Raw genomic sequence first — 25,702 nt, 5'->3', positions numbered from 1 at the left:
CCTCTGGGGTCCTTTCCTAAGCTCCAACAGTGAGGACACCCTCAAGGCATGGGACAAGGACCATACTCAGGGCTGCTGCATAAGAGCATCCACAAAACCCACAGGGAATGATGTGTGTGTGCATGGGGGGGGGGGGCGGGGAAGGTCTGGTGGGAATGATGGAAGCTGCCTGAAGAACACTTTGATCACTTTGGAGTGCCTGGTAATTCCCTGCTAATTTAACTAAGGCTCAGCATGGAAACATCCTCTAGACATTGGTCTTTGTTAATAGATAATGATTTGTAATTAGTACGTTGTGTGTGAATGAATGCTTCTAATGACCTGCCCATAATTCTTCTCTTAAGTAAGCAAAACTCCCTCTTTCATATGTAATTAATTTACACAAGTGAGTCAAAGAACTGCTCTTCAGAGAAGTCAACTTCATCACAGCTGCCATGCAGGAGGGTTCACACTTCCAGTTCATGGTGGCTGAAAGAATGAGGTTCCTGTCCATCTGTGATAGTCCACAGAGCTCAGACGTGTGTCAGCCTAAGAGCCTGGGCATGAAGGGGGACTTCAGAATCTGCAATTAAACATTGCTGAGGCCAGCCGCTCCTGATCATGGGATAGGCTAAGGTGCCCTTGGCTGGTCTTTGAAAAACTGGTACCACGTGGAACTTCTCCACTCTGACGCAGTGCTGCTATCCAAGTGTGGACCACGCACAGGGTTAGATTAGGGAGGTTTGGAAAAATTACATGGGGAGAGAACTAAGACTTACTGTTTCTACTTCAGTAGGCACTGTATTAACCATTAAACAAATTTTTCTTTATTTAATCTTGTGTATATATATATGTACATACTATTAGAGACACATATTGCATGTTTATGTCTGTCTATATCCATCCTTCTATTTATCCGTGTGTGTGTGTGTGTGTGTGTGTGTGTGTGTGTGTGTGTGTGTGAAGTCGCTTCAGTTGTGTCTGACTCTTTGGGACCCTGTGGACTGCAGCCTCCCAGGCTGCTGTGTCATGGGATTCTCCAAGCAAGAATACTGGAGTGGGTTGCCATGCCTTCCTCCAGGGGATCTTCCCAGCCCAGAGACTGAACTCAAGCCTCCTGGGTCTCCTGCACTGCAAGTGGTTCTTACCACTAGCAGCACCTGGGAAGCCCATGTGCCCACCTATCAGCCAGCTCTTCATCTGTCTAATCCACCTCCTTCTCTCACTCAACCCTTCTCCCTCTCAGTCTCTCCCCTTCTTCCTCCCTCCTTCATTTTCTCCTTTCCTTTCTTCCTCCATTTCCTTTTTTCTCTTTCCCTTCCTCTCCCTTCTTCCCATCCATCCTTTCATCCAATCCCCACTTTATAGGTGAAGAAACTGAGGGTCAGAGAAGCTAAGAAACGTGCGCAGGATGCCACAGCTCGGGGTGGGGTAGGGCTGGGATTTGAATGCACGCCTGGCTGACTCCACGGTCCCCATCCTCTCCAAGAGAGGGGTACAGTCTTGGTTGAGCTGAGGTGGGCCCCCCTCAGGGTGCTAGCCTCACTGAGTTGACTCCAGACCCTGTCATAAGAAGGAAGGCTGGTAGAAAAAGGAGACCAAGAAGCGATCTGACTTTTCTGTGCTGGTCTTAGTGGCTGGGGAGGCACTGCCAATGTTTGGGGGGTCTTTTAGGAAAGCTCTGTATGAGGCTTGTAGCCCTTCTCCTTGTGGCTGCTTCTTTCATTTTTCCTTTTCACAACATGTTTCAGATTTCTTTTTGTTGCTGTGTTCTTTCTGGACGGTGGACCTTTCTGGCTGGAGCGGAAGCCCACTTTAGCCTCTTATCTTGGGGAGTTACCTTCTTCATTTCATCTGTATTGGTCATAACGGCCCATGTCAACCCCTTCTCAGGTTGAGTTCTGCCGTTCTGAGAGCTTGTGTGAACGAATCACCTAGGATGGCTGATGGCAGCTGCGGCTGAAGGGATCAAATCTGCTCACTGGCCCAGTGGTACGGCCGTCGTTGATGAGATGCATCGACTGTGGAGGTATGTTGGTTGTATTTGACCATTCGGGTAGTGCCAACTGTTCAAAAACAGCACATTTCCCTTCCGTGTCTCCTTTTATCTGCTTACTGTGATCAAGCAGGCAGCTTCCAGGTGTATCCTTCCGGTACAACTTTCCTGACACAGACCAAGAGTGTGGCTGCAGAAGCCAGAAGAAGCCAGCTCTGACAATGATGGCTAGTGGCCAAGAGCTATAAAGACCGTCAGTCCTTCTGTGAAGACCACCACGGGGCAGGACGAGTGGGAAGTTATCGTTCAATAAAGGAGCAGAGGAGGTGCCCTCCTGCTTTTACAATTCCCACAGAACCACAGAGACAATGAGCCATCAAGGAACATTTGCTGAATAAAACACACACACACACAAACACAGATAGATTAAGTGTCTACCAGCCAAGGCTCCTCAAACTTGAACATCCACACAAAACACCTAGATACCTAGCTAAAATGCAACTCTGATGCATAAGACCCTGAATGTGTGAGGGTTATGGGGCCGGAGAGGTGTCTCTTCTGTGTTCCCAACAAGCTCCCAGGTGACACTGATGCTGCTGGTTCTCCCACGCACCTGAGCAGCGAGGCACAACACAACGCCTTTCATTCAGTTGCTCACATTCAACTTGACGTGTCTATTTCACTGGTAACTGTCATGTACAAGGAATGCTTTCTTCCGAATGAGAACTGGCTGGGTTACAGGAGTGCCTTAATCCACGCCTAGTAATTAGACAATCTGTCTAGTAACCAGCATCTTACACTTTTACATTTTGGCCTTTCAGGTTTTGCATCACAGTAGGAAAATCTGCTTTCTACTACCAGATAATGCATGGAGTTGTAGTGAAATAAAGATTGCTTTTAAATTCGAGGCTGTTCTGTCGACTGCCACCACCCATGTGGGTATGGTGTCACACACGAGGGGAGAGCAGTGGGGGACGTTCTTTTCTTTTTTTTTTTTCAGTCATATCTGATTCTTTGTGATCTCATGGACTATAGCCTTCAAGGCTGTTCTGTCCATGGAATTTTCCAGGCAAGAATATTGCAGTGGGTTGTGATTTCCTCCTCCAGGGGATCTTCCTGACCCAGGGATCAAACCCATGTCTCTGGCATCTCCTGAACTGGCAGGCAGACTCTTTGCCACTGTGCCACCTGGCAAGCCCTTTTATGCATGTTAAATAGAAGCTAACTTCTCTTTTACAGTTCCAAGCTATTTCACGGGAGACGAAGGGAGAAATGAACGCCAGCGTGCTGCCTCTCCTTTACCTGGTTATGTTTGATGTCTTCAGCGGGCGCACCATATGAATTCCTATACAAAGTTGAAATTCCAGTAGTTTGAGCTGAAAGGGAAACAAAAGTATTAGCAAAGAGTGCAAGACTTCAAAGGAGGAATGATGGTTATCGAGGCCAGGATTTGCCCTGACCACGCTTGGGTGTCACATGGACCATTCCAAATGGAAGAAGTTCTTTCGCCCTGAACACCTCATTTTACATACCGATATTAAGAAAGAAGAGTTATGCACTAATATAAAATCCCCACAGCCTGTCAGCCTCTTGCAACAACATTCAGCTTGGAGATGGGGCCAGGGCAGGTGCAGCAAACAGATGGTCATCTTGCCAGTGCTGTGGTCTTTTTTTTTTTTTTTTTCCTGGTGAACACCGGCAGATAATAAAAGCCTGTCACCTGCACTGAAGCGTGCAGGAATCTGGATCGGCCGCTTAGCTTTTAGCTGGAGAATGACAAGAATGAAATTTCTAATTTGAGCTCACAGAAGGGCCTGATCATTGCTGAGACAGTTCATTTCTCAGCGGTCTGATGGACAGGCAGGAAGTCCCGCCCGCCTTGGCCCCGCACATCTGTGGCACTGGAGTCCTGTTCCACGCAGAGACGGAAGCCCCGCATCCTGGCTTGTGACCAGCCTGTGGTCTAGACAAAAGGCAGGAAAGATCTCCTCCAGCTGCCGGCAGCTTCCAAAGACCCGGGCAAGATGCCGACCTGGCTGCTTCCTCACCTGGGGCCCTTGAGACGCCTGCCACAGGCCCTGAGGAAGGGCCCAGGGCAAGATGCCCTATTATAGCTGCTAAAAGGTCCCAGTTTAAGAAAGCTCTGGAAAACATTGCCTGTCAAGCATTAGCAGGCTATAAAACACTCTTGTTATGTTTTGTCACTAAGTTGTGCCCAATTATTTCGTGACCCCATGGCCTCTATAGGCTGCTCTGTCCATGTAAATTTCCAGGCAATACTAGACACAGGGTCAAGGAGGAGACCTTTGAGCTGAAACCTGAATACCTGTATTTCTGTCCATGAACAAAATTTCATGGACATTTCCGCCTCCAGGGAGAACCCTGTCATTTCCTCCTCCAGGGAATCTTCTCGACCCAGACATGGAACCCACCTCTCCTGCATTGGCAGGTGGCTTCTTTATCTCTGAAGCACCAGAGAAGCCCATAAAACATTTCAGATATCAAGAAAAATGTACCTTTTGCTTCTAGTATCTATGGGATCATGAAATAGGATGTCTCATCATCTCCTCTCTCATGGACACCAGTCACTCTAGACACTAAGTCAGCATATTCTATCACTCTGCCCATGATTATTACTAAAAGCACATAATAGCTGTGCAATAAAATTCTTCTTGGGAAATTCTGCTTAGAATGTGGGAGGTGACAGCCCATTTCCCACTTTAAAACCACTCTGAGAAACTCTGGTTGAATGCCCATCACTCCTGTCTTTGCATTACCATGGAAACCACCACCCCTTGCCTGGACCACTGCTACAGCATCCTCCTCAACAGCCCAGCTTCCACTCTGCCTAATCTGCTCCTCCATCCACTCTGGTCCCAGCAGCTAAGCCATCATCTTGTTAGACAGATTGGACTACGTCACTGCAATGCCCCGCTCTCTGTGATTATGGTAAAAGCTGAGCTCCCATTACCGTCTCTGAAGCTCTGTGTGATCTGGACCCCACCCGACTTCCTGTAGCATTTCCCATTCTTCTTCCCTGGTTCAGGGGGCTACCCTGGCCCTCCTTCCTGGCCTGAGCATCCAAGTTTATTTTGCATCCGAGATGTTAGTCTTCTTGAGCCTTCTCCTGGAACTCACATTCCCCAGTCTCTGGACTGCCTCTCTTTATTGGTATTCAGGTTTCAGCCCAAAGGACTCCTCCTTGACCTTGTTAGTTAAAGGAACCCCACCCACTTGACACCTGCTGTCTTATGACCCCATTTATTTTCCATTACACCCAACGCTGTTTGCTATCACCTTGTTAACAAGCTTGTCCCACTGTTTACCTTGCATATTACTTCCCTTTACCTAGGAGACAAGAAGTTCCTTGAGGACAGAGCTCTGTCTGTCCTGCCACTTGTGTAGGTTTCCCCAGCCTCTGGGACAGTGCCTGGGCTCAGGGCATGCTCACAGAGTGCATGCTTTATTTGCTGAGTGAATGAATGAATGAGTAAACCTTAGAAAAATCTGCCTTTGGAGCTATCATCTGCTGATGGAAAATGTCATTTCAAGGACAAGGTGAAATTTTTTTTCCTGTTACTCAGAATAAAATGCATTTTGGCGGGGGGGAGGGGGGCAGAATGTGCATTTTTATAGCCTCGGTCTCCCTCCCTGTTATGGCTTCTGAGCTAAAGATGTTTCTACTGGAAGTTCCTCTCTCCTGCTTTTTGGCCCACTTCACCTGTTTAAAGGAGACTGTGTAGTTGAGATTGAACTGGTGGCCTCTCTGGACACGTGAAGCACATGTCCCTCCCAGGTGCTCTGCCCTTCATGCATCTGAGCAAAGAGTAGACTGGTAGGAAAATGCCTTTCTTTTTTTGTAGAGGCCCCAATTTTGCTCAGTTGGTAAAGAAGCTGCCTGCAATGCAGAAGACCTGGGTTCGATTCCTGGGTCAGGAAGATCCCCTGGAGAAGGAAATGGTAACCCACTCCAGTATTCTTGCCAGGAGAATCCCCATGGACAGAGGAGCCTGACAGGCTACAGTCCATCAAGTCACAAGAGTGACTTAGCGACTAAACCACCACCACCACCAACTTCCAACTGAATCAACACACTGAAGATTAGAATGGCTTTAAAGACATGACAGAGACAGAGACGTTGACAAAACAGGATCGACCACTGGATGCTAAGGTATTTGGGGAGCTCAGGTGGGAGGGCAAAATCTGCAGGTGAATTCTGAAGTCAGGCTGTGCAGCTGCTGGGATCACACAGCCCTCCTCGGATGCATGCTTTTGAACATGTGATGCTCCCAGGGAATCATGAACATGAAAAATAGCTATAACAGTTCTGCATGCCTGAGTGAACAGCTGACTCTGGCTTTCCAAGGGCCCTTCAGTGGCAGATAAACAGGAGAGAAATGAGACGCCCCCTAAGCCAGAAAATGAATACAGAGGTTGTGGCGGGGAAGCCTGGAATAAAAACCCAGATGGATCTGCATTTCTGAGAGCTCAGGAGAGGGGATGATAAGGCAAGAAACTGCTTTTCACTTTAAAGCTTTTACATGCTGCATTTTGAGGGTGAAGCTTCCCATGGTTTTCCCATAGCAAGTGGAGGAATGGTCTAAGATGTTTTCTGATGCCTGAGAAATAAAGAGGATGGCAGCTTTTTAGATATTTTTTCAATGCACTTAACTTTGAATGCCCCCTAGATTTATTGGGGAAGAAGAAAAAGTACTGTGTTGGATATGTAAGTTCTAAGAAACCTGATCTGCAAGTAAACACTGAAATGATGGGTATTTCCTAAAGGGAAGCTGAGCAGAGGTTGGCAATTCATCATTTGCCTTCCTACATGGAATGCTGATGCCTGCCCAGCTTGGCTGGGGACTTGTTCATACCAACATGTGAAAGTGAAAGTCACTCAGCTGTGCTGACACCAGGGACTGTAGCCTCTCAGGCTCCTCTCTCTACGGAACTCTCCAGGAAAGGATACTGGAGTGGGTAGCCTTTCCCTTCTCCAGGGGATCTTCCCAACCCAGGGATCGAACCCAGGTCCTCCCACATTGCAGAAGGATTCTTTACCATCTGAGCCACAAGGGAAGCCCAAGAATACTGGAGTGGGTAGCCTATTCCTTCTCCAGGGGATTTTCCCAACCCAGGAATTGAACCGGGGTCTCCTGCATTGGAAGTGGATTCTTTACCAGCTGAGCTGCCAGGGAAGCCCATAAAAGAGGGCAAACACACCCTCCAATCTCACCACCACTACCATGATTGCCAATACCCTTACTCCCAATACCCCCACCTCCTCCATCACCAGCACCACGCCCGTCATCATCCACGCCCCATCCATCTATCATCAACGCCACAGTGATAACAGCTAACTTTTATGCAGGACTTGTTGGCTTAAAGGGAACCTTCTTGTATAAATATATTATTCAATGATGATCTCATGTACTTCTAGGCCTGCTGCAAGACTAATAGTAGAGTGTTGAACTGCATTTTTAAGTATAGAGAAAAGTGTTTAAGCCTCTAAATAAGTTTGAAAAATGACATCTATCTCAACACTGGAGTTTTCAAGGTTCCTTCCATTTTCTGGGAAAATTAAACATCTAGAAATATGTTAGATTTTATTTCTTATTCTCTGATGTCTGCAGGAAATGATCATGTACCACTGGAACTATTTCAGCGAAAACACACCCATACTGAAAAACCTTTTGAAGGATTCTACTGGGTGAGAGAGTTAAAGAGAAAAGGTCAACTTAAATAACAACAAAGCAGTTGATTTCACAATTATTCTCATAATTATAGTCTCAATTTTTCATCCCTGCCTGATGGTGATGTGGCTACCTGGGGCAATAATAATCAAAAGAGAAGGCTCAGGTGAATTTTACTCCACTGCTCTGGAGTAATCAGTACAGTCTCAGCTGCTCAGCATTCGGATTCATAAGCTCCTTTGTTTATGCTCATCTACCACAGGGGGCAACACTTATGGGGATAAATGAACCAGGGAATGAGAATCAAAAGGTATGGCCTATACTGGACTTCCCTTGTGGCCCAGTGGGTAAGACTCCATCCTTCTACTGCAAGGGGCAGAGGTTCGATCTCTAGGGGGAAAGGTAAGACCTCACATGCCATGGCCAAAAAAAAGATATGTCGTCTGCAGTGCGTTCAGTTCCCCTGTTCGGGAGATGTTTCAGGAGTGAGGGTGAGGTGTTCCCTGGTGGTGTACACGGAGGCAGGGCACTGAGCTGAGGATGGGGACCACGAGCATCTGTTTATGATGCTTTTAGTTTGGCAGCCGGGTAGAGTTGCTATGGAAAAACACTGCCTCTGGGGTAAATACAGTTCCCATTAGAAAAATTCATCTTAGACGCCCTGGATCCAGAAGACAAGTTAATAAATCATCCAATTTGTCTGTTCTGCTTCCCTGCAGCTCTACACCTAAATAATATCAAGGAATCGCAGCTCAAACTCTTAGGAGTCTTCGGATAAAGGGGCTCACTGCCTGTTTAGGACTGCACCCTGGTACCCCAGTTTTATGAACGCCCTAATCTGGCCTGTTCTGTTGAAGTCCTTATGGTCTATTTTCAGGAGGGGCCCATCTCCACATCCGCTTGGCAAAGTGTGTGGGATCCTGGGTTAGAAGAGATCCCGATGGTTCTGGCAGCTCTGCTTTCAAGGCATATCCCCACCCTCTACCCCTGCCACACACACACACACACACACACACACACACACACACACACACACACACACACACACACACACACAACACATGCACGCACATCAATATGGCAAGTCCTGCTCCCAGAGGAGGGGCAAACCCAGGGTGGGAGGTAGGTGTGCGGGGAGGCAATGAACGTGGACATGGAGCCTGAGCCAGTGAAACTGTACAGAAGGGAGGAGGGCTGAGGTCAAGGCTGGTCACTAAACAGGCTGGCCCGGGTGGCCTCTGCAGAGTCCCAGCTGATGAGCCAATGGGTGTGACTGGGGGAGTGAAGGATGAAGGGCATGACAGATCAGAAGGGAAACAGGTCAGCGGATCTCACGAGCCTTCTCGGGAGTTCGCCATGTTAAGAGGTTGGTTTCATGTCAAGAGGGGAAAATGTCTCGGCTGCAGTTCTGGGGGTTTCCCCGAGTTCCTCTTCTGTTGCTTCTCTCCCATCCCTTCCCCTCCCATCTCCCCGCCCCTCCTTGCCCCACCCCCCTCTCTTCCCCACTCCTAATGGGCAAAGCTTGACCACCATCTTGGGTTATGCCAAATGGGAAGAGCTCTATGGTGACCTCCGTCTCTAATTTGAGAGGATATCATGAGCTGGACAACGGAGAAGGAAACGGCAACCCCCTCCAGTATTCCTGCCTGGGAAATCCCATGGACAGAGGAGCCTGGTGGTTATACAGACCATGGGGTCGCAAAAGAGACACGACTTAGTGACTAGACAACAGGCAACAGCGCGATTTGGGAGAGTGAGAAGCAAAGGCACAGGGAAAGACCGACCGAGCGTTCTCCTAGCTCCTCCAGGAACAAGATGCTCCGCGTTTATACCCCCAGGTCCATCTCACCGCCAGTCCCTGGGAATCTTGGCTGTCGAGCTCCCACGTCCTGCTGAGCTGCTGAGCTGAAGTCTGATGTCCCCACCCTCTGCCCTGCCCCGAGTCCCATCACCAGCTCCTCGGAGCAAACTCGCACAGTTGGGCTCACCTGTCATGGTGTCTTTCCTGGAAGTGTGTTCTCCCTTAGTTCCGTGGTAAGTGGCGTTGCTGCCGGTGGACTCATAGTCTGTTTTCCTTTCTTTGAGGCTGATCATTTCCCGAGGTGAAGCTGGGGCACTTGCTACATAAAGAAATCGAAAGGGTCACTTTCTGCATGTCATCCCACAGCACGTACGGCTTCTCACACAAACACGTGAAGTCATAAGGGCACCAGGCTCAGCACAGGTCAGTATGTGTACAGGGACCTGTCAATTGATTTTTATTTTTGTTCTTTTGACTCTTCTCTTTCCCCCTCCCCTTATTCTATATCACGCAGTGCTTTCTAGTTAAGGGGCCATGCGACTTGGAGGCAGGGAACTAAATACTATATCCTGGGAGCATCTTCCCAAGAGAGACACCCTCGTGGGGCTGTGACCTGCTCAAGGCGTATGGGACAGTTTTAAGAATGAGATCCGTCTTGATTTCTTTTTCTTTCTTTTCTTTCCCTTTCTCTCCTTTCCTTTCTTCTTCCTTCCTTTTAAAAAATTAGATGTGTTTCAGAAGAGTAATGACTGGTATTGAAGAATCTCTGATTAAATCAGATGAGTTTTGCTTAAATTCTGAGTCATGCAGAAATGGCTGTAAAGAAAGGCAGAGGTTGTTTGTGGGGCCAGTGTAGTCCCACCTCCAAGATCCTCTCCATCAACCGTGGCTGGGGGCACGGTATGAGGAGGGCGCCTATCTTCTGATGAGTGTCCTTGCTCCATTTCAAATGCCCTCAACAATCTTGCACACACACTTTGCACCCTTGATATTATCTGCCTGTCAGACCTGGAAACTGAGCCCTGTCAACCCTTTGGGTCTTCATTTCTAAAATGATAGGTTGTAATTAGACCTCCCTGGGTTTAACAAACCGGTCCCAGAACAGAGGAAAAGATTTACTTGGACTAAAGGAAACAAACAAAAAGAAGTTTTGTTTTTTAAAAAGACTAGATGGAGTGGGAGCAACTAAGCAATATGGAGAAGTGGAGGTTAAGTGAGTGTGCCGGTGCTAAGGCAGCCATTGTGTGCGCATCTTATAAGCTGACCTCAGATTGGACTCCATGCTCCTCAGTGAGGCCACTCACATCCCAAGCTTAGTCAATTGCATTTCACTAAAGTGCAGGCATGGAGTCAGCCCCATCTTCCATGCCTGAGGGCAGCACTTCATAAACTTGTTTAACCTTGAGACTCACCTGAGGGGACCCTAAAACCAGATCCCTGAAATTTTGAATCTGAATTTTCAGTATATGGGCCTAGGAATCCATATTTAGTAAGTACACTTGGTGATTATTAAGGCTAGGGAATCTCTGGGGAGCTCTGACTTTTAGGATAAATCTCTCTTTCTCTCATTGGTGTAAGACCCTCCCCAGTCAAGCCTCAGTTTAGCCTCCTGTCCTGGTTCTACATCCTTTGCAGGGTCCCCCAGGGCCAGCCCACTGGGCCTGCTTGTTCCTTGAGTCACTTGATTGCTTTCATTGAACTTAGTATCTTCTGTGGACAAAGGCCCGTGCCAGACATCGGGGACAGAAACATGAGTCATGGCCCACTTTCTAAACTTGAGGAGCTCTTCGTCAGGTCAGGAAATAAAGCCAGAATAAATAAGAGGGAGAGGCTCAGTGGATGTCTCAGCCCGGCAATGGGAAGTTAACAAAAGGGGCCTTTACCCATCCTTTCCTGAAAGGCCTACCCACCTCTCAGACCTGCCAAGTAAAATTGAGGCTCACTGCTCAGCTCTTGAAACCCTTAGAGGTTTCTAATCCTGGCTACCCATCAGAATTAATTACCTGAAATACTCAAAAATACATGGATGCTACATCTGGCTCCTCTCCCCCAGTGAGTTGGACCAGAATCTCTGGGTGTAAATCCAATGGGAAACCAGGGAAGAAACTTGCAACTATTCCACATATCTCAACCGGACTCTGGGTCCAGTTTCTGCACATCCTCAGCACCCAGGCTACTGTGTCTTGCTCACCCCTTCCACCTCTGCCCTCTCTCCTCTCTTCTCTCTCCATCTTCCTCTCCTGGGAGAGTCCCTTCCTGCCCTTGCTCCTCTGTTCCCAGGTCTACTGCATAAAGATTGGCCTTTTATGAGTCACTGCCAACAATCATGAAGGGACAATATTTTGGAGCTTCTTGAACAAAGCTTTAAAATGAGAATCTAATATTGCACAGATGGTGGGCTTTATGAAACTATGTCAAGTGTGTAATTATCTCCTGAGACCTCACACACAGTGGTCCAAGTCTCTGGTAATCCAGGATGATGCTCCTGGAGAAATCAAATCACGCCCACGAGTGTTTATTGGGTGCCTTCGATATGCTGTGCCAGGGAACTACCAGGCGGGACGCTAGCTACATCTCTGGGATGCTGGCATCCTGAAAGGCAGTGCTTTTCTTCCTGGGCACCTTCCAGTTTATTATATGATTCCATCTTCCTAACATGGATTGGTTCTTCATAATTAGAGCTCTTAGAAAGACACCATCCTTGAGCTTCCCAGACTCACTGCTCTTCATCTTTTTTTTGTTGTTCAGTTGCTCAGTCACGTCTGACTCTTTGTGACCCCATGGACTGCAGCATGCTAGGCCTCCCTGTCCATCACTATCTCCCTGAGTTTGCTCAAACTCATATCCATCGAGTCAGTGATGCCATCCCACCATCTCATCATGTCATCCCCTTCTCCTCCTGCCCTCAATCTTTCCAGCATCAGGGTCTTTTCTGATGAGTTAGCTTTTTGCATTGGGTGGCCAAAGGACTGGAGCTTCAGCTTCAGCATCAGTCCTTCCAGTGAATATTCAGGGTTGATTTCCTGAATTAGGATTGACTGGTTTGATCTCCTTATCTTTTTAAGAATTATGAAAATACGATGTGTAACAGGCCACCTCCATGCTTCTGAGGCAAGTGGCACTTTCTTGAATTACACGAGGTTTTCTAATTCTTGTTCAGTGTGAAGCTAAATGTTACAAGCAATAACACAGCACTAAAAATAAAAGCTTTCAAGGGGCTGGGAGAAGGTAATTTATTTCAATCAAATAGTCCCCATTCGTTTCTGATTTCCCCCACTGCTCTGATAGTAAAACATGATGTAAAAGTTCATGATAACTGTGCTCAAGGGCAGAGGGGACACCCTGCTGAGGACGCTCTGTACTGTGTCCTTTGAGATGTGGTTCCAGAAAATATAGTTCTTTGGCAAGAGGAGGGCAGTGAAGGGCAAGGAAAAACTTTCGTTAAATAAAGGCTTATATACCTGCATGTGTGAGTACAATTATTCATTGCATGCTAGAGTAAACCAACAATAAAATCTATGCCACTTATATACTAAGCAATATGTTCGTATTTTTCCTTCAATGAATTCTTTAATCTTTGGCATTACATAAAGTGACTGAAAGGGGGTTTAAAAATTAGGTGTCTTTACAAGTAGACAAGAAAAGCTAGTTCCCAAGTTAAGCAATAAAAATGAGACAAAGGCAGGGGTAATATAGAAGTAGGGGGTTAGAAGGTATAAATTATTTTGTATAAAATGAGCTAGAAGGATATATTGGTCAATGCAGGGAATATAGCTAATATTGTACAATAATATAAATGGGGCATAATGTTTAAAAATTGTGAATCACTATATTATACACCTGTAACTTATATAGGGTTACATACCAATTATATTTCAATAAAAATTTTTGTAAAAGAATGAAACAAAATTAGAAAATATTAAATTGAATGTTTTAAAAGTCACAGTTGGTTATAAGGTGAGTATGCAAATAACTTATCTTCTGGTTTACAGGTAATAATAAAAAGCAAATCAGGTCTAGAACAGTAATGAAAGCTGCAACGATAGCTCTCCAATGCGTGTCATTCTCAAGGAGGAAAGAGCATACCCTCTTTCTCCTACTTTGTATTCCAATTACAATCAGTAAAATGCAAATTAAACTATCTGAAGTTGGAAAAATGTCTATGGAAAAGCCTGACTTGCAAACACTTGGTGGTTCTATTTATTCTTATTTCTGGCATGCAGGTCCAGGATGTGTATTTCATGCCTATGACACCTCTTAGAGATTTGTCGAGCTCTATCAGAAAGATGTCTGTTCTGAGTCTGTGGATATAGAACACAGTGTCACCCCTGCTATAGAAAGAGAACAGGTGCATTGGACATTTCCAGCAAACGTCCCAGTCGGGATGGCCCTCCGGTCTGCGGGGTCAGCTAAGGGGCTTGGATCCAAGGGAAGCAGATAGCTGGCCCTGGGACCCTCTTACCTGAGCGGTTGTTGGGGGACACGCGCACGGGGGAGATGGAGGGCGTGCGGGACGAGGAGTAGGGTCTTTGCCGATCCCTCTCGATGGTTGAAGATGAGGCTACGAAGTGATACTGTGACCATCCGTCCTGCAACAGACAACACAGCATGCGCCCATCACGTGGGGAAGGCACGGCGATTCCTCACCTCCTGACACCGGGCGTTCAGAGCATTCGAATTTGCGAAACATTTCTCCAGTCTGTCAGGGCGGATCTCAGATCTCTGCTTCTCCATCACCCAGGTTAACAGAGAGGACTGTTCACTGAGACCCACCTCCTGCTCCCTCCAGACAGCCTGATGCTGGGAGGGCCAACCCTGAGTGCCTGGCTTTCCTTTCCAGGTGTGGAATAAGTGATCCCTTTGCAACTCTCTTTGGCCTGAAGATTGTATTTAAATGAAAATAGGATGCTCAGAGGCGCTTCCCAGGTGGTATGAGTGGTAAGAACCCACCTGCCAATGCAGGAGACATAAGAGACACGGGTTTTATCCCTGATTTGGGAAGATCCCCTGGAGGAGGGCATGGTAACCCACTCCAGCATTCTTGCCTGGAGAGCCCCATGGACTGGGGAGCTTGGCGGGCTACGGTCCATAGGGTTGCAAAGAGTTGGACACAACTGAAGCGACTTAGCATGCATGCCTATAGGGGATGCTCAGAATGACCCTGAAACCATGTTTTGCCTACCTGGCTCCAGCTCTGTCTGGCCCTCTTTTCAGCTTTAAAGTTTTCCAAAGTCTTTACTTTTCTGTTCTTGGGACCAGTCCGTTAGTAACCAGACTGCCAAGGACCATTGTCCCTTCTGGTTTATCTCCCTTACAGTGTTTTGAGCCTCTTTTCTGCCACAAATGCCCACATTCCCAGCAGCTCAAGGCCTTCAGCATGACTGGGGCTCAGCAGTCACACCTAGGTCACCGTGTTCTCTGAATTGCCCCAGGAATTATTAGAACATATTAAAAATGTGCTTAGTCACTCAGTCGTTTCTGACTCTTTGCGACCCCATGGACTGCCAGGCTCCTCTGTCCATAGAATTTTCCAGGCAAGAAAACGAGTGGGTTGCCATTTCTTTCTCCTATTAATTAATTCTCCATTCACCTTCAAACATTTGGTTACTATAGGAAAAGCATATATACCATTTTTCATTATGAAAACTAAATAAGTACATCATGGATCATTTTGTATTTAGAAAGCACAAAGAAGAAAATAAAAATAACCAACAGTTCCACTCTCTCCTCTTCCCCTGAGAACTCCTGTTAAGATGTTACAGTATTTCTTTTTTCTTTCATTTTTTATCCTTTTAAATTCAAGTTCAGTTTTATCAAAGCAAGATGTTAAACAGTACTGGCATTAACGAGGAAAAACAGATACCTGCCCCACTTTTAACTCCTGCTTCACAGACACAACCATTTTCAACTCTTTTGGATTTTTTTTCCTGACTTTTCTCAGGGACTCAATTCTCTATAAGGAATCATTGCAAACATAGTCAGATGAAAGTTAACCAAGAATAGAATTTATACTCATTTCAATATTTGTGTCTTTCTTTACGTAAATCACATTATTACTCTATTTGACTGGTAGGATAGAGCCAAAGTTAGAAGCATGCTATTTTAAAAGCTGTTTACTCTAGGACAAGATTTTCTCAACAGTCTCATGGGTTGGATACTATTATTATCTCCATTTTACAGAGGCAGAATCTGAGCTTTAGAGAGTTAATGGGCCACCCAAAGTCAAACAGTAAACAAGTGGAAACTCATGGTAATACTACATTGTGACATACTGAAAACATAAAACCTCTAATTTGAAAAGCTACCTGCACCTCGGGTTCACAGCAGCACTGTTTACAAAGCCAAGACATGGAAGCAATCTCAATGTCCAACGACAGGTGAATGGATAAAGAAAATGTGGTAATTATACATAATGATGCAATGGAGTGCTTCTCAGCCATAAAAAGGGATGAAGTAATGTGATTTTTCAGCAACCTAGATGGACCTAGAGAATCTCATATTAAGTGAAGTCAGACAGAGAAAGACCAGTATCACACGGTATCACCTATGTGTGGAAACTAAAAGACTGATACAAATAAACTCATCTGAAAAAGAGGAAAACTTGTGGTTGGCCAAGCCAAGAAGGCAGCAGGGACCTGGCTGACGGCGAGAAGCCAGACACTGAAGACACAGGCTGGGGTTTCCAAGCCAAGAGAGGAGCAGAGACGAAGGTCCTGGGGTGGGAAAGGTCTGGGCTGCTGGGAGGGGAAGAGAAAGTCTCTGTGAGGGAAGGGGAGTGAGCAGGAGGCAATCAGGAAATAGGACGCCTTATGGGTGTCAGGGCAGTCTGGGGAGAGTCAAGCAGCAACAGGGAGATAAGATAAGGAGCTTTTCCACTAGAGTCAAGGAGAGATGAACCTGGCCTGACTGGGGGCTAGTGGCGAGCGAGGGGCTGGTCTGGCATCAATGGTGGGAGGATCTGCTGATGCCTGGGCTACTGGGTGTGTGTGTGTGTGTGTGTGTGTGTGTGTGTGTGTATGTGTGTGTTAGTCGCTCAGTCGTGTCTGACTCTTTGCAAACCCATGGACTGTAGCCCACCAGGCTTCTCTAACCATGGGGTTCTTCAGGCAAGAATACTGGAGTGGGTTGCCACTTTCTTCTCCAGGGGATCTTCCCAACCCAGAGATCGAATCTGGGTCTTCTGCATTGCAGGTGGGTGTGGAAGAGATAAACCTGATCTTGATGCTGCTGGTGTGAACAACGGGGGCTGGAGATGTGAGTCACTGAGACAGGGGCCAGTGGAAAGGGAATGGCTTTAGGAGATGAGATCAACAGTGCCATCTGGGATGTGCTGAGTTCGAGATGCCTGCGGGACACGACAGAAAAGAGAAGAAAGCAGGAGTGGAAAACTGGAATTCCAGGAGTGAGGTCAGACCTGAGGCAAAATTTTGGAGTTCTCTATATAGATATATAAAGTTAAGAGAGAAGATGGAAGCCTTGCATGTGAGTGCAAAGAGAGCAAAACAGAGGGCACAGGGCTGGGACGCTGCAATATTGAGTTGGCACAGAGAGCACGGAAAACAATTCACAGGGCGCTGGGAAGGGCCAGGATGAGCTGGGAGCGGAACTAGAAGGCTGTGATGTCAGGCAAGATCAGGAAACGAGGATCAAAACGGACCACTGCGCTTGGGAAGATGGAAGTCAGCATGACCGAAACAAAAGAACTTTCTTTGGTCTAGCTGGTAAATCTCAACTCAGGCGGGCTCAAAAGATAGTGAGAATTGATGAAAGAGAAATAGTGGGTACAGACAGCCTTTGGCAAAGGCTGACTATTACAGGGAGCAGAGAAATGGGGCTTGAAGAGCTAGAGCAGCTCAGAGATGCTTTGATATACCCCCTGGAGGAGACTGCTATGTTTCACGTGCTGATGGGAATGTCTCAACACAGAGGAGTAAAAACCTGGGATGCAGGAGGGAAGGGAAACAGTTCTTAAGAAAAGGGGAGGTGTCTTGTTTTCTGACATTTCCTGAAGGGGCCGGGTGGGGATGAGAAGCAAGGTCCTCTGCTGAGAGTCAGGAACAGTTGGAGTTTAGAGGATGGAAGAGGAGACGGGAAGGTAGGGAACAGGAAGGAAGAGAGGAAGAAGAGACATGCGAGATGGTTCCCAAGGTAAGCAGGGAGCAGGCTGACCATCGCCAGGTGGTCCAGTGGCCGGAAGCTGAGATGGAACTTGAGGCTGGTGGCAGTGAATTCATGGGTATGGGATGACTCTGACACCCAGGGTGGCGTGTTTTCTCTCCAGCCACATTTGGCCGCCCCAGAGCAGGTATAAGGAGATGGAATTGGATGGGGGTGGTCAGGAGACTGACCTGGAAGGAGACAGGGACAAAGAGATGCAAAGGGCAGGTCATGGAAGCTCTTGGAATCTAAGCTGGGTGGAGTGGAAAGTGGAGATTGGGTAAGGAGATGGCGAATGCACACTAGTCAGTGGAGTGAGGATCTGCAGAGGGTCAGGGCACTTCACAAGTGCTGCGGGTTTCCTTGATGGAAGGCAGAGGAGAACTTTCTGGAAAGAGCAATGAACAAGAGGGAGATACCTGGCCCACCTCCAAGAAGAGGGGCTGGGACCTGAAAGGTCACCAAGTGAGAGGGCTGCAGGGGGCTGGGGGTGTCCTTGGGGGCAATGGATCTCAGAGCAAGAAGACTGAAAAAACAAGAGGTGGGTATTGGATGGGGGCTTCCCAGGTACAGTGCTAGTGGTAAAGACACATAAAGAGACATAAGAGGAGTGAGGATCTGCAGAGGGTCGGGGCACTTCACAGGTGCTGGGGGTTTCCTTGATGGAAGGTAGAGGAGAACTTTCTGGAAAGAGCAATCCATAAAGAGACATAAGAAACATGAGTTTGATTCCTGGATTCAGAAGATCCCCTGGTGGAGGGCATGGCAACCCACTCCAGCATTCTTGCCTGGAGAATCTCATGGACAGAGGAGCCTGGCAGGCTACAGTCCACAGGGTCACAAAGAGTCAGACACAACTGAAGTGACTTAGCGTGCATGTATGCATGGGTATTGGATATAGGGGGTCTTATCGACAGCAGTGTGTCTGCCCTCTGATGCCCTCTTACTTGGGTTTCTCTTATCTATTTCTGCTTTATTGACTATGCCAAAGCCTTTGACTATGCGGATCACAATAAACTGTGGAAAATTCTGAAAGAGATGGGAATACCAGACCATCTGATCTGCCTCTTGAGAAATCTGTATGCAGGTCAGGAAGCAACAGTTAGAACTGGACATGGAACAACAGACTGGTTCCAAATAGGAAAAGGAGTACGTCAAGGCTATATATTGTCACCCTGCTTATTTAACTTCTATGCAGAGTACATCATGAGAAACGCTGGACTGGAAGAAATACAAGCTGGAATCAAGATTGCTGGGAGAAATTTCAATAACCTCAGATATGGCGATGACACCACCATTAGGGCAGAAAGTGAAGAGGAACTAAAAAGCCTCTTGATGAAAGTGAAAGAGGAGAGTGAAAAAGTTGCCTTAAAGCTCAACATTCAGAAAATGAAGATCATGGCATCCGGTCCCATCACTTCATGGGAAATAGATGGGGAAACAGTGGAAACAGTGTCAGACTTTATCTTTTGGGGCTCCAGAATCACTGCAGATGGTGATTGCAGCCATGAAATTAAAAGACGTTTACTCCTTGGAAGAAAAATTATGACCAACCTAGATAGCATATTCAAAAGCAGAGACATTACTTTTTCGACTAAGGTCCATCTAGTCAAGGCTATGGTTTTTCCTGTGGTCATGTATGGATGTGGGAGTTGGACTGTGAAGAAGGCTGAGTGCCAAAGAATTGATGCTTTTGAACTGTGGTGTTGGAGAAGACTCTTGAGAGTCCCTTGGACTGCAAGGAGATCCAATCAGTCCATTCTGAAGGAGATCAGCCCTGGGATTTCTTTGGAAGGAATGATGCTAAAGCTGAAACTCCAGTACTTTGGCCACCTCATGCGAAGAATTGATTCATTGGAAAAGACTCTGATGCTGGGAGGGATTGGGGGCAGGAGGAGAAGGGGACGACAGAGGATGAGATGGCTGGATGGCATCACTGACTTGATGGACATGAGTCTGAGTGAACTCCGGGAGTTGGTGATGGACAGGGAGGCCTGGCGTGCTGCAATTCGTGGGGTCGCAAAGAGTCAGACACGACTGAGTGACTGAACTGAACTGAACTGACTGACAGCAGACCATGGGTTCAAGGGCGAAAGGACGGGAGGCGGGAAGGAGGAAGGGGGAATCCCAGGGCAGATGGCTGGCTGTTTAGAGCCTCTGAGTGAGACGAGTCCAGAAGTGACAGCTGACCCAGCAGTCTTGGGCAGTTGGTGGCGGCCAAGGTAAGGAGGGTCTAGGGGCAAAGAGCTAAAATCATCACAGGGAGGGTGGGAGCCGTGGGAAGAGGTAGCTGTCCAGGTAGGAGAAGAAATGTGCTGTCTCTGCAGGAATTTGGGGGCATTTCTCTTAAATTCTCAGGAGGTGGAGTGGGTGGGGAGGAAGGGAAGGGGCCTCTTTCAGAAGCATGTAAAGTATTTCAGAAGGGAATGGACCCATTGCTCACATACGGGAAAAACTTACAGATTTGTTTTAAAAAGATATTCCTTTCTTTTGCAGGGAATGCTTTGTTGACAGCAAATGTCCTTAAATAGGTCCCAATAGAGGCAGATTATTTTAAATTTGTCTCACCTGCAATTTCAAAGACGATGTACTGTGTGTGTGTGTGTGCGGAGTGTTCTAGGTAGCAGCTCAGGAAATTGCTTTAATCAAAACCTTGGCTTCTTCAGTCATGAGTAACTAATCATACCCCATATACCATGAAAGGTGGGCACAGTACTTCATAATAAGAATACTGGCTAATATCTGATCTGCTCTAAGGCCTATGGAAACATCAGGGATAAACATGGCCCAATTCTAGCCTGGTTTGACTTAGGCAGTACCACTCTATTACTCGGCATCTCCCTCTTATACAGGTAAGTACAGATGTTTTGTGCAACAGTTCAGAATTGACGATGCTTCCCAGGGGGCGCTAGTGGTAAAGAACCTTCCTGCCAGTGTAGGAGGTGTAACAGACATGGGTTCGATCCTTAGGTTGGGAAGATCCTCTGGAGCAGGGCATGGCAACCCACTCCAGTATTCTTGCCTGGAGAATCCCACGGACAGAGGAGCCTGGTGGGCTGCAGTCCATGGGTCACAGAGAGTCGGACATGACGGAAGTGACTTAGTTTGCATGGCACAGCTTCCATTGAGACCAGCTAAGTATTTAAATCTCTGGAAGTGTCAGGAAAGGGGCTGTAATAATAAAACTGCTTATGAAGGAGGAAAGGGTAAAAAAGCACCAAAAAAAGCTTTCAAATCTTTCATGAGACCCACTTCTGAGAATGTAGACACGTGACAGAGATGAGCCGTGCAGGTGACTTGTCTGTGGGCAGTGACATTGGTGGACACTTGGCGACGATAGGGAGGGTGTTAGAGGCACCTAGAATGCTCCCCCGCCCCACCAGCCAGACACCTTTGTGTAAGGCCAGCGCACATCTGAGCACAGAATCTTTGAATGAAGGTGGGAGGCGGGAACTTGGGGAACAATACAAAGTGGAAACGCAGGGAAGGCTGTGGGTAATAGCAGTGTCCTGAGCCCCTGGGATGCTAGCAAGGTGACCTGGTTACCGCTCCATCTCCAACTCCCCCTCACCCATTGATGCAGAGTGAAACGTGTGATGACAAAAACAAAGACCTTCAATATCGCTACAGTCACCAACGCGCAGAGGGGATCTCAGCTTTAATTCTGAAGGCACACCCTTCCACACACCATGGATAAGTGTAACCTCGGATGCTAGAGACCAGGGCACAGATGAATCAACACTCATCTTAGTGATGCTGAATAATCTCCTAGAGGGTAGATCTCATGGCCCTGCACATCTTTTACTGCATGAAATTTTTAGTCATTCAACCGAAAGATATATATATATATATATATTTTTTTTCTTTCTAAAGAATAAGGAACATGAAGACATATCTTCTTTGAGAAAGTTATTCTGAGCTAATATTTTCTTTTATCCAACTAGCCCTGGACATCCTTGCTGTTTAGCCAGCTTGCAATCAGTTTATGATTCATTGACATCCCACTGTCATTCAGAAAGACTTGAAAGGGGTTTACAGAAACACATACAACTTGGGCACACAGGTTTTGAATCATTATTTGCCTCTTTGATGACTATGTTTTCTTTTTAATGTTTTAACTCTCTGTAGACCAGAGGCTGTGCCCCAAATTCTATTGGGTACTTCACCACAGTTCCCCTTCATACCATCCCTTTGGCTTAGATAAGAAAGTTCAGGGAAGAAAACAGAACCAAGAACCACTGTAGTAACTAGGGCTGGGCTGGTAATCCTTAATATTGATGATAACAAACTCTTTTCACGTCTGTCTTTCACCTCCAGCAGGATGACCGCCAAGTCGTGCCCTTCAGCTCAAGACCCAGCCAAGCTGTCAAAAATGTGATATGAGAGCCGCACCTCAAATTGGTTTTTATTTTTAACGCATTAAACTTAAAACTGGAGGTTGTTAAATTGTTCCAAGTATATAGAGATAGAAATCCAAAAGAGAAGATGGGTTCAAAGTCATTGAACTTTAAATTGCCACCAGAAATAATCTGATTTTCTATATCTTACCCTTTCACTGTCCTCCACCACTTTCAGCTTCTGTGTGAAAGTTCCTGGTGTGTTTCTTTATGAAATTTGTTTTATTCCCCAAAGCTACTCTCATCCACATCATTACTTTCAATGGTCCAGAAGGTGTGAGAATCAAGGGAACTTTTTTCACAGCCTCACGACCATTAGATCCTCATGGTTTGTCTAAATGGTGGTCACTGTATTATTTCCTACTGATCTTCTCCTTCTGTACTTTGAGGTCTCTGAACTTATAACCATCTCCATCTTACATGCTTTTACCATCCCACAAGCATCTCCACCAAGACTGTTCTACTGGAGAAACTTCCACCATCAGAGTTGGGAGGAAAGATCCAAGTGACTTTCAGACCTGTCTACACGAGCTTAGTGCAAGACACACTCATCCCGCAGTCTTTTTTTCTGGAAAGTGTGCAGGGTATTCAATTTAGATCAGCACACGCATATGTTAGGTTTGTGTGGAAAGAATGAACGGAGCTGTTTGTCAAGGCTCAGAACTGCTTTTACTGTGGGTCTCTCTGTTGATAGAGGTATAATTAGACAACTGTCCAAGTCAGCCCACCTCTCCCAGGATCCACTGAGCTCACGATGACTGGTCAGCTCTGTCTTGGTTTCTTTTCCAGAAATTAAGGGCAGAATGAGTCAATCAGCTTTAAATATAGTTTAAACTATATTTATATATATATATAATATATATAAAGTTTTAAATATAGTTTTTAAAATATATTTAAATATATATATTTATTTTTATGTAAATATTTTATTTATTTAAATATTTAAGTTTTAAATATAGCTCTGCCTAGGCCTCAGCCTCTGAGATCCTGTTTAAATTGTTCTGAGTAGGCTCTGGGCATTGGTATTTTCAAAATGAATAGCGTGGCTGGCAACCACTGGCTTGGAGTTTGTATGCATACCTGGCAGTGATTAATAGGGATACAGAATACATTTTAAAGGGCAAAATCCTAGGAGGCCCTTAGGGCTCTGACTCCATTTGGCAGTGTCAGACATGGCATTCCCAAGGTTGACTTCCACAGGAACAAAAATAAGTCCAACTCAGGCCAGAGAGGTGCCCCCCTGCCTCCCGACATCCTACTCATACCTGATTACCCAACAATCACCCCGTGACTCATTTTCACAGCCTACACCTTTGATCAGGCAGCTCTGAGACCTCACACAACACCTGCTCTTTTTCTACCTGTCAGATCCTACTCATCCCACTCCGTCTGGAGCCAGGTAAACAGGAGGTGGGGCAATACACGTTCCATAAATCACGATTACTAAATGAATTATGCCTCTGCGGCTCAGGGGCGACTTTAGCAGTGCTGGTATGCTCTTACTTGCCTTGTTGTTGTTGATGTTGGTCAGTTGCTCAGTCGTGTCCTACTCTTTGTGACCTCATGGACTATAGAGCATGCCAGGCTCTTCTGTCCATGAGATATTCCCAGACAAGAATACTGGAGTGGGTTGCCATTTCCTTCTCCAGGGGATCTTCCCCACCCAGGGATCGAACTCATGTCTTCTGCATTGGCAGGTGGATTCTTCACCATCGAGTCACCAGGGAAGCCCTTCCCTTGCCTGTTATGAACAAAATGGTATGACCTCTCATTTCTGTCTGCTGCAAGCCTGTCCGTCTGCCCAGCTGTGAGGCAGGGCTGGGCCATGTTTATTTCCTTGCTATTTCCTGGTCTCTAGCATGGTACCTGCAACACAGAGGTACCTAATAGATTCTGCTAGTTGAAGACAATGAATTAAGATGACCGCATTAGTTATTACAAATGCAATGATAATCGATGTCATAGTCTTTATTGCTAACTCTACAGTTCTTACACTCTTACAGTTCTATAACAAATGAAGGTTATCAGAGCCTTATGGGGTTTTTAAAAATATATTTTAGCGGAGAGCAACCTCATCTGCTGCTATTGGTATATCTGTCCTTTCTGACATACTGCTGGGCTGAAGGCAGTGCTAGTTTAGGTAAAATGGTACCTAGAAAAAAAGAGAAAAAAAAACGAAAGAAAAAAGTAGCCTATGGCTTGCCCACTCCACTTTTGATGTTAATGTCTCTCTGTCTTCTATGTTTCAAAGTGAGGATATAAAACCATCTCCTCTTTAACCAATTGTGTAGCTAATTCTAGAGCATCATTATATCTGCCACACCTGGGCCCTGAATTGGTGCTGATTCCACGCACAGCTCTCAGAGCACATACCTCTTTGCACACACTGCCCCTCCCCCAATCTCCACTGCTTATTGCATCCTGCAGCTCAGAAACCACGAGCTCCTGTCCACAGCAAAGATGCTCAGTTTTCCCCAAACACAAACCTGAGCAGAGCTGGGGAAAAGGAGGAGAAGGGAGAGAGCATCCCATTTCTCATTCGATACACTCCAACTTCCTTTACGTTGGACACAGGAGCCCATGCCTGCTGCGAGGTGTGCCATGTGCCCACTGGAATGAAGGGCTCAACTTGCAGAAATGTTTCTGGGCAGGGAACTCTGATGACCAGAGTCACTGCTCTGGAGAAGCTGGGCACTGCACATGCCCACAGGAGGTGTGCAGAGTGTGTGGATGTGATGGAATGAAATGTGTGAAGCAAGAGTGTTCCCACACTTCTTCCTTTCCTGGACCAGATCGCTAGACAGCATCCTATGTCTGCCAGCTGAGCAGGGTGGTGAGCCCCGCCCCCAGTGCTGGCACAGAGAAGGGCTGGAGAAGCACAGTGCCAGCTGGACCAGCAGGGAAAGGGGATTAGGGAGAGGACTTGCTCAATCTGTGTAACAAAGAGCTTATAGCAAAAATGGAGAGGAAGGGCAATATCTCAAGGATTGTTTGGAGAATCTGGTGATGAGAGAGTCTAGAGAAAAGGGGTTAAGTACCAAATCTTCATCAATACGCTTCAGGAGGTGAGATGAACAGGGCATGGGTGGGGGCAGGGGGTATACGTATATGTATACCTGATTCACTTTGCTGTACAGCAGAAACTAACACAACATTTTCAATCAACTATAGGCCAATAAAAAGAAAGGGAATTGGGTCATTTGTAGGGATGTAGGTGAACCTAGACCTTCATAGAGGGCTTCCTGGTGGCTCAGAGGTTAATGAATCCTCCTGCAATGCAGGAGGCCTGAGTTCGAACCCTGGGTTGGTAGATCCCTTGTAGGAGGGCATGGCAACCTACTCCAGTATTCTGGCCTGGAGAACCCCCATGGACAGAGATGAGCCTGGCAGGTTAAAGTCCAATGGGTTGCAAAGAGTCGGACAGGACTGAGTGACTAAGCAGAAGGTAGTGATGTGGGTGAATACAGACTGTGTCATACAGAGTGAATTAAGTCAGAAAGAGAGAAAACCAACATTGTATATTAGCATATGTATATGGAATCTAGAAAAATGGTACAGAGGAGCCTATTTGCAGGAAAGGAATAGAGACGCAGATATAGAGAACGGACCCGTGGACCCCGTGTGGGAAGGAGAGGGTCGGACAAACAGAGGGAGCAGCGCTGACATGTACACTACCAAGTGT

At 46.5% G+C, this 25,702-nt stretch overlaps 1 protein-coding gene across 3 annotated transcripts in view; it reads right to left on the bottom strand.

Moving 5' to 3' along the window:
* Positions 1-25,702, bottom strand: part of CTNND2 (catenin delta 2) — a 1,112,452-nt gene that overhangs the window by 4,459 nt on the left and 1,082,291 nt on the right. For all 3 annotated transcript variants that reach the window (XM_018065721.1, XM_018065722.1, XM_018065723.1), the window contains 3 exons: positions 13,929-14,055; positions 9,654-9,785; positions 3,278-3,351 (listed from right to left, as the gene is read on the bottom strand). In XM_018065721.1, coding sequence (XP_017921210.1) covers positions 3,278-3,351; positions 9,654-9,785; positions 13,929-14,055 — 333 coding nt within the window. The remainder of the gene's footprint in view (positions 1-3,277; positions 3,352-9,653; positions 9,786-13,928; positions 14,056-25,702) is intronic.

Source organism: Capra hircus, chromosome 20 (assembly GCF_001704415.2).
Source record: "Capra hircus breed San Clemente chromosome 20, ASM170441v1, whole genome shotgun sequence".
Taxonomy (NCBI): Eukaryota; Metazoa; Chordata; class Mammalia; order Artiodactyla; family Bovidae; genus Capra; species Capra hircus.
The sequence above is the reverse complement of the archived record's forward strand: the minus strand, read 5'-3'. Positions and strand labels throughout refer to the sequence as shown.